Genomic DNA, 9,779 nt, shown 5'->3' with positions numbered 1-9,779 from the left:
CCTCTCTGCTCCTATGATGCTGCTTGGCCTGCTGTGTTCATCCAGCCCTGCACCTTGTTAACTTGGAATTTGCCAGTTACAATCCACAACTCAACAATATAGCAAACCTCTGATATATAAGTGCTCCTGTTTCATTCTGAGATTTTTGTTGCTCATGAACAGGAAATGTATAAACTTCACCGGTCCATCAACTGATATAAAAATGTTATTGCTCACTGTTGTTGTAATGTTCTCTTTTAGTTTTCTGTCTCTTCCCTTATCTTCACTCTTTCTATTACTGTTTTCTTCCTCTTGGCATCTGATCCTTTATCTCTTTCTAAAATTCTCTCTTTCCTTCTTCTGTGTGTCAGACTCACTGATTCAGTCATGTTTTATCAAAGGAAGCTATTAACAATATAGTTTCTCAGACTTTCCACAGGGTAACAGCTTGAGCCTTAATTAAACAAAATGCATAAATATTTCAGAATTTTTAGCGTAAGTTGGACCCATCACCATTTTACACTTAAGCATCATGATATTTCACAAAATTCAACAGTCCCTTCATGTTAAGGAATGTCTTTCTACAGATCTGGGCACTTCTCCAAGTTTGAAAGGTTGGTGCCAGCCACTGCTTGTGGGGGAGGGGACATGTTCATCACACATCACTTTCTGGATACACTCTATGGTCAAACAATCCAGCAGTCAAAGTAATTCATATGTCAGGGCAGTAAATAGCTAACTGAGATAACACAGTGTGGAGCTGGGGGAACACAGCGGGCCAGGCAGCATCAGAGGAGCAGGAAAGTTGACATTTCAGGTCAGGATCCTTCATCAGAAAGGTTCGGTCCCGACCCGAAACATCAACTTTCCTGCTCCCCTGGTGCTGCCTGGCCTGCTGTGTTCCTCAATATCCATGCTGTTATCTCTGGCTCCAGCATCTGCAGTTCTTACTATCTCTGATATAGCTAACTGGTCTGCTTTGTGGCTGCTGTGACAGAAATCACCACTTATTTTAAGAAGTTGAGAGACGGCTCATTTATTGGCAACCCTACTCCTCTCTACAACATTCCAGTCACTGGTTGATTACAAATTGTTGTTTATTCATTGAAGATAATCTTCAATTATTCCTTTAATTAGAACTATTTCTTCATGGAAGGCACTTTTTTATGATTTTGAGAGAGACAAGGAACTTGTAGCAAGTTGGGAAAAAAGTGACAGTGGTAGAATAGTAACAGCCAGTGATGAGGATAACTGGTTTTAATCAAAACTCAAGGTTGGAGGCTAAGGCTCAGGCTGAAGAGTATCAGGGGTGGGTCTTGATTAATGCCATGGACTGTCTCCTCAGACTCCAGTGTAAACATCAGGGCAAGCTTCCCTGCGCTTATCTGGTTCATGCTGCTTTAATTTTACAGGTGACAAACCTGTAGCTGTTTTGAGGCTGGACTCATATTTGTCTCCAGAGGAATGGCTCACTTCTTGAAGCTGATGATCATATACAGGCCAGCAGTTCTGCACACTGGCAGCACCAGTTCGTGCTTGAGGTAAAGCAAGGTAGGGTAGGTACTGTTCAATGTTAGGCCCTGAAATACAGGTAAGGAAAGGATCTCGCAGGGGTCAGAACCCAGTGAAGGAGAGTGGGAGGAATATGGACAGAGCAGGGAAGGGAGACAAAACCATGGGGAAAGCCCTTCAATTGACACCAGGGATTGAGCATGAACACCACTCCGCCTCCACTTAATTGCCAGCATGGTCCAGCATTAAATCTGCTAGGACGTACATTGGGGACCAGGCATTAATTCTCCACTTATAGGTATCAACTGGGGAATGGGCAGAACGTCCACGCAACAGCTCCCCTAACACCTGTAAAATGATGGAAAGGAAGGTAGCTCCAAAAGTAATCATTTGCAACAGGAGCTAACTTGAAGAAAGCTGATGGAAAAAACATTTAAAAATAGCATGTTATAATCCAACATAAATGTCCTGCTGGATTTTGTGGAAATGACACAGCAGGATTTAATTAACTTTTAATGATTCTGTGACTGCATCATAGCAATACACAGAAACAATACAACTACTGAAGTGTGAACATATTGGATGTCCACAGATCGTTAACTTACTTTATCAACACCACATTCTGTACCATCCAGAGGAGGATCCAATTTTGTTTTGCACCGTTTATCCCCTTCTACCAGGCACCATAGACCAGCACACATTAAGTGCTAAAATAAAAAGAAAATTATGGTTAGATATTGGGGCCATGATATTTCAAATAACTAAATACATCTGTCAATAGAACCAATGTCATCAATAAACGATTAAACTTCCCATCCTCTAATGATAAACTGACACCTCTATACAAAATAGTGATTGGATTTTCATCATTTTTGGTTACAGGTAGTCCTGATGATGAGTCATAGAGTCATATTTATCTGCCTGCTTTCACAACCCGTAATATTTCTGCCAAATAAAAAGCAGCGTCTAATATTTTCTTCAGTTCCACTGCAGACTTAAACACATTAACCATTCACTCTTCGCTGTTGAAAACAGGGTGGAATCACTGTCTCAGTTGCCTGGTAGTCACAGTATGAAGTTTGGTCAATCCTGACTGTGGGAATTGAAGAAAACATTCCCAGAACTCCACAATAAATTGAAGAGGAAATCATCTTTGGGATCCTCAATGGAGGGGCCACTATGTGATTTCAGAATAGCAATTCTGACATAATAGGAACCCCTCATGGGGGGCAGTGCCATTTCCCGCACCAAGACTTTGCTAAAACGGGTGATCTTCCAATTTCTGAAGAAGGGTCTCGGTCCGAAATGTCAGCCTTCCTGCTCCTCTGACGCTGTTTGGCCTGCTGTGTTCATCCAGCTCTACACCTTGTTATCTCAGATTCTCCAGCATCTGCAGTTCCTACTATCTCTGATCTTCCAATTACATCAGTTTCCTCAACCACATCTCACCCATTGTGTTAGTTAATATAACTTCATAAAGCAAGGCAATTGCTGGGTAAGTTTTCAACTTGCTACTCAGGAGTAAAACACCACCTAATTGCTTGACTGCCATCCCAGAAACCACTCCATTTTTACATACTGGACAGCTGAGGTTCAGCACAAACCTAACTCTTGGTCAGGCTCGTGGGCAATTGGAAGCTGTAGGTATCTGTTCTCAACTGTCACAGTGTATTTCACACTCAGTGAGGTTGCTGTTTAGCATTTAATTTTCTTGTTGTTTAGCATTTGTCATCTAAGTGCCAGCCTGCCTCATGGAGAACCAACTGTCTTGTCTCTGAATCAAAGGCTGCAGGTTTTATCTCATTCCAGAGCCTTGAGTATCTAATCAAGGTTGATACTCCAATACAGTGTTGAAAGAGTGCTGGTCTATCAAACATATCAAGTTTCAATTGAGAAATTAAACAGAGGCCCCCTTCTGCCTTCTTGGGAAGGCGAAAAGATCCTATGGCACTACTCTGTAGAACAGTTGGGAATCTGCCTAATGTCCTGATCGATATTTATAGCTTTGTTAAGAGTGTAAACTTGCTCTGCATAAATTATTGGCTACATTTCCAATGTTAAAGCACAGATTCCTCTTCAAAAATATTTGATTGGCTGTACAGCACCTCTAAGCATTCTGAGGACAGAAAAACACTGCAAAAATTCAGTGTATTAAAACAGATGGAAAACCAGGAGTTTAATTGAAACAATCAGGGGAAGTGATGGTCTAGTGGTATTATCGCTAGACTATCAGTTCAGAAACTCAGCTGATGTTCTGAGGACCCGAATTTGAACATGTCAGATGGTGGAATTTGAATTCAACAAAAAAAACGTTGGAATTAAGAATCTACTAATGACCATGAAATCATTGTCGATTGTCGGAAAACCCCACCTGGTTCACAAATGTCCTTCGGGGGAGGATATCTGCCATCCTCACCTGGTCTGGCCTACTTGTGACCCCAGACCCACAGAAATCAGGTTGCCCCTCAATTATACTCTGAAATGGCCTAGCAAACCATTTAGTTGTATCACTCGCTACAAAGTCTCAAAGAAATGAAACCGGATGGATCACCTGGCATCAACCTGGTACCAGAAAAGACAATAGCAGAAACAGCCCCATCGACCCTGCAAAGTCTTCCTACTAACATCTGGGGGTTAGTGCCAAAATTGGGGGAGTTGTCTCACAGACCAGTCAAGCAACAGCCTGACATAGTCATACTCATGGAATCATACCTTACAGCAATGTCCCAGACACCACCAATACCACCCCTGGATATGTCCGTCCCACCAGCAGGACAGACCCAGCAGAGGTGACAGCACAGTGGTATACAGTCAGGAGGGTGTTCCTCTGGGAGTCCTCAACACTGATTCCAGACCTCATGAAGTCTCGTGGCTTCAGGTTAAATATTGCCAAGAAAACATCCTGCTGATTATGGCGTACTGTCCTCCTCCAGTTGATGAATTGGTACTCCTTCATGCTGAACAACACTTAGAAGAAGCGCTGAGGACGGCAAGGGCACTAAATATACTCTGGGTGGGGGATTTCAATGTTCACCACCAAGAGAGGCTTGGCAGCAGTACTAATGATTGAGCTGGTTGGTTCCTAAAGGACATAGCTGCTAGACTGGGTCTGCAGCAGGTGGTGAGGGAATAAACAAGAGGGAAAAACATCCTTGACCTCATCCCTACCAATCCGCCAGCTGCAAATGCATCTGTCCATGATCAACACACAGTCTTTCACATTGAGAATAACCTCCATTTTGTCATGTGGCACTAACAGCATTCTAAATGGGACACACTTCAAATAAATCTGCAGCTCAAGATTGGGCATCCATGAGGCACCGTGGGCCATCAACAGCAGCAGAGTTGTACTCCAGCATTATCTGTAACCTCATGGTCCGGCATATCCCCCACTCAAACTTACCATCAAGCCAGGGGATCAACCCTGGTTCAAAGGAGAGTGCAGGAGGGCATGCCAGGAGCAGCACCAGGCATACCTGAAGATGAGGTGTCAACCTGGTGAAGCCACCAAACAGGTCTATTTGCATGCCAAACAACATAAGCAACAAGTGACAGACAGAGCTAAGCGATCCCACAACTAACAGATAAGTTGCAGTCCTGCCACATCCGTACGTGAATGCTGGTGGACAATGAAACAACTCACTGGAGGAAGAGGCTCCACAAATATCCCCATCTTCAATGATGAAAGAGCCCAGCACACCAGTGCAAAAGTTAAAGCTGAAGCTTTTGCAGCCTTCTTCATTCAGAAGTGCCAAGTGGATGATCCATCTTGGCCTCCTCCAGTGATTCCCAGCATTACAGATACCAAACTTCATCCAATTTGATGCACTCCACGTGATATCAAAGAACGGTTGGAGACACTGGATATTGAAAAGGCTACGGGCCCTGACAACATTCCGGCAATAGTACCGAAGACTTGTGCTCCAGAACTTGCTGCTCCCCAAGCCAAGCTGTTCCAGTATAGTTACAATACTGGTATCTACCCGGCAATGTGGAAAATTGCCCAGATATGTCATGTGGATATATAGCAGGCCAATTACCGCTCCATCAGTCTACTCTTAATCATCAGTAAAGTGATGGAAGATATCATCAACAGTGCTATCAAGCAGCACCTGCTCAGCAATAACCTGCTCAGTGACGCCCAGTTTGGGTTCCACCAGGGCCACGCAGCTCCTGACCTCATTTACAGCCTTGGTTCAAATATGGACAAAAGAGCTGAATTCCAGAGGTGAGGTAAGAGTGACAGCCCTTGATATCAAGGCTGCATTCGACCGAGTGTGTAATCAAGGAGCCCAAGCAAAACTGGAATCAGTGGGTATCAGGGGGCAATCTCTCCGGTGGTTGGAGTCATTTCTAACGCATAGGAAGATGGTCGTGGTTGTTGAAGGTCAATCATCCCAGCTCCAGGACATTTCTGCAGGAGGTCCTCAGGGTAGTGTCCTCAGCCCAACCATCTTCAGCTGCTTCATCAATGGCCTTCCCTCCATCACGAGGTCAGAAGTGGGGATATTCGTCGATGATTGCACAATGTTCAGCACCATTCATGACTCCTCAGATACTGAAGCAGTCCATGTTCAAATGCAACAAGATCTGATCAATATCCAGTTCAAGACAGCAGCTCACCACCATCTTCTCAACGGCGAACTAGAACAGGGCAATAAATGCTGGCCAGCCAGCTACACCCACATCCCACAAATGAATAAGAAAACAAAAAATAAAACAGGATTTTCTCTGTTCTGTATTACTTGTACTTCTTTCTCTCCAAGAAAGCGTGATTGCCACCCCACATCAAAATTCTGCTGCTGCTTATTAATTCCTTTTTAATACATTTTCACAGAAAGACAGAGCAGCTTTGCAATGAAGGAAATTAAAACTTCAGGAGGCAATTTCTTCACCCAGTGAGTTGTAGTTTGTTTAATAATAGAGTAGCTAATGCAAAATCTGCTTACACAGATTGGTCTGTAACTAATACTGACTGGTTCAGTGCTGCTGTTGGCAATAGCTAGTCACATCAACTGCATGTGGACTGAAAATGACTCACCAATTTCCTCCTAGGTGCTTCTTGTTTTTGCTAAAAATATGTTTCAATTAATTCAGTCTCTGCATATACTTTTAATCATTGCACACTTGTACTGCAACTGTGGAATTAGCAACTGACCATACAGTATCTCAATGCTTTACAATTCTGTTAAAATGTCTTATCACATCTGAAGGAATTCTATCACTAAGAAAGTTTTGTTTTTACAATTATACCATATCCCCGTCCCAAAGGAGAAGAAAATCTGCAGGAAGTCACCAGGTTACTCGCATTGACCAAATGCCACCTCTCGAACCTCCCAACACTGGAGATGGTCATTCAACCCACTATATCATGTTGGCTCTTCAAAACAGCTTCCAATCCATCTAAACTCTTCTGCATTTTACCTTGAGCATTACAATATTTTTTCTTTTCTTTCTATATATATTATATTCACTTTTGCTGTCAAAGCTGTCAAACATATTACCGTAAAACGCAATGAACAAAAAGACGCAATATTTATTTTCTATTGTTTCTTCCAAAACAATGCCAGATTTGAGAATCATTGATCGGATCCTGGGCAAGAAGTTAAAAAGCCAACTTGCCTACTGATCAGTCCCACGAGGTAAACCAGGAGAATTTAGTTTCCTTTCAGCTATTTTTCCAGCCTCCACTAGGCTGCAACAAATATGACAGCCATTGTCCTCTCTGCCCCCTTGACCCGGGGCAAAGGCACCCAGAAACCCATCCACAACACAGCCTCCAGCCTGGGATATCAACCACCATAGGGCAGCTAGGTTCCACACAGAGAAAGAGAAAATCTGGCTTTGACCAGCCATATAACGAGCACAAATAAGCATACAAACTGCTTCTATCATCGCCATGTGCTACACAAGTGAATTCAAAATAAATTCTCCATTAAAAACAGATGTTTAACCAACTAATATTTTGTTCAATTTCTCTATTACTCCAAGTTGCCAGTACAGATACTTTTTTCTACTCTGCATGGTGCTTTTAATAGTCACAGATAAACTGCGACTCCTTTTAATATAAATGTTAATGCATTCTAGAATTACTGCACAGCAGGCATTATAGGGTTGTGCCAGCTTTGACTGCAGTTAGCTAATCCAATCATTCCAGTTACACTGTTCATAAAGCTCTGCTCTTCCTACATCTGGATATATTCATCTTATTTGTGTTGGTAGGGCAGTTAGTTTACATCCTCAATCCTTGGACGGTGAATACAGAACATAGAACTGTACAGGCCCTTCGGCCCACAATGTTGTGCCGACCTATTATTCGACTAAGATCAATCTACCCTGCATACGCACATTTTACTATCCTCCATGTGCCTATCCAAGAGTCGCTTAAAAGTCTCTAAAGTATCTGACTCAGCTACCGTTGCCGGCAGTGCATTCCACTCTCTGTGTGAAGAATCTACCTCTGACATCTCCCCTCTCCCTTCCTCCAATCACCTTAAAATTATGCCCCCTTGTAATAATCATTTCCGCCCTGGGAAAAAGTCTCTGACTATCCACTCTATCTATGCCTCTCATTATCTTGTAAACCTCTATCAAGTCACCTCTCATCCTTCTTTGCTCCAATGAAAAAAGCCCTAGCTCCCTCAACCTTTCCTCATAAGACCTGCCCTCCAGTCGATGCAGCATCCTGGTAGATCTCCTCTGCACCCTCTCTAAAGCTTCCACATCTTTCCCATAATAAGGTGACTAAAACTGAACACAATATTCCAAGTGTGCTCTAACCAGAGTTTTATAGAGCTGCAGCATAACCTCATAAACTCAATTCCCCTGCCAATGAAAGCCAACACACCATACACCTTCTTTGTAACCCTATCAACTTGGGTCACAACTTTGAGGGATCTATGGACGTAGACTCCAAGATCCCTCTGTTCCTCCACACTGCCGAGAATCCTGCCATTAACCCTGTATTCTGCATTCAAATTCGACCTTCCAAAATGAATCACTTCACACATACAACAAAGAACCCACCTTTACAATGCTGCCAAACTAAAAGTGCTAGAAGTCTTAATTAGAGTCCTTGAATACGATGGCTTTGGGAAGCATAGTAGCTCTATGCATCTCACAGACTAAGCACAGTCACTTTACCCCTCAAATCCGGTTCAGGTTGCTTACACCCTCAGATCAAGTACATATGCATGATCGAACACACTGTGTACCCCGCAGAACCAGTAAAACCTAAGTAACCCCATAGAACAACTATTCTTTGCGTTTGCTGGGAGAATCTGTGCAGAATCTAAATGCTGCCTCACAGCACCAGGGACTCTGGGTCGATTCCTGCCTTGCAAACTGTGTGTGTGGATTTTGCACATTTTGCCCATGTCTACATGGTGCTCCGGTTTCCTCCCACAGTCCAAAGATGTGCAGGCTAGATGGATTGGCCATGCTAAATTTCCCATTGTGTCCAGGGATGTGTAGGCGAGGTGGATTAGACATAGGAAATGCAGGGTAACAGGGATAGGGTAGGGGGATCTGGGTGGAATGCTCTTTGGAGGGTTGGTGTGGACTCAATGAGCCAAATGGCCCCCTTCCACTCTGTAGGGATTCTATAATTCTACGATTCTATGACATGGCCCAGCGAAAACAAGACCCTGTTTTATGCACCTTAAAAAAAAATGTAAAAGAATGGATGAATTTCATATTCAAGAACAACAACCACAGTCCAGCACTTGCAATCTTACATACAGAAGCTTAAAATTTGAACCTTGGTTTCATTTTTGAACCTCCCCTCTATGCTGTGCGTATTGAAGCTTCCAAAGAAGCAGTGAGACGGAGCAACACAATATTCTGCAACGGGAGGGAAGGCACAGTAATGTGACAGAGGAAATCCACTCTGCGTTAACACACCTCACAAACTGAATACAGTCAGTTTATCCCTCAAATCGAGTATAGGCTGTTTACATCCTCAAATCAAGTACATATGCATGATCCAATACATTGTATATCCTGCAAATCCAGTAGTGTCTGAGTAAATCCATAGAACAACTATTCTTTGTATCTGCTGGGAGAATCTGTGGAGAATCTACATTCCAGAGTAAACTTTATTTTTGGACAAAGGACATAGTTGCAATGGAAAGCAACGCTGAGGAAACAGAATATAGTCTGAGTGCAGCTGTGATGCTTCTGGGTTCAAGTGAGGATAGGATCAGTTCTTCAGGAGGCTAAAACAGATGCTGAATCCAGTATTGGAAAGCAAATTAAGCCCAGATGACTTAATGCCTGGGACTTTTTTG

At 43.0% G+C, this 9,779-nt stretch overlaps 1 protein-coding gene across 1 annotated transcript in view; it reads right to left on the bottom strand.

Annotated features, from left to right (window-relative positions):
- Window positions 1–9,779, bottom strand: part of adamts17 (ADAM metallopeptidase with thrombospondin type 1 motif, 17) — a 401,456-nt gene that overhangs the window by 188,961 nt on the left and 202,716 nt on the right. Inside the window, exon 9 of the mRNA XM_048615713.1 lies at window positions 2,097–2,198. Within this exon, the coding sequence (XP_048471670.1) occupies window positions 2,097–2,198 (102 nt within the window). The remainder of the gene's footprint in view (window positions 1–2,096; window positions 2,199–9,779) is intronic.

This window comes from Rhincodon typus, chromosome 33 (assembly GCF_021869965.1).
Source record: "Rhincodon typus isolate 14 chromosome 33, sRhiTyp1.1, whole genome shotgun sequence".
Classification (NCBI taxonomy): Eukaryota; Metazoa; Chordata; class Chondrichthyes; order Orectolobiformes; family Rhincodontidae; genus Rhincodon; species Rhincodon typus.
This window is presented reverse-complemented; position numbering and strand designations above follow the sequence as displayed.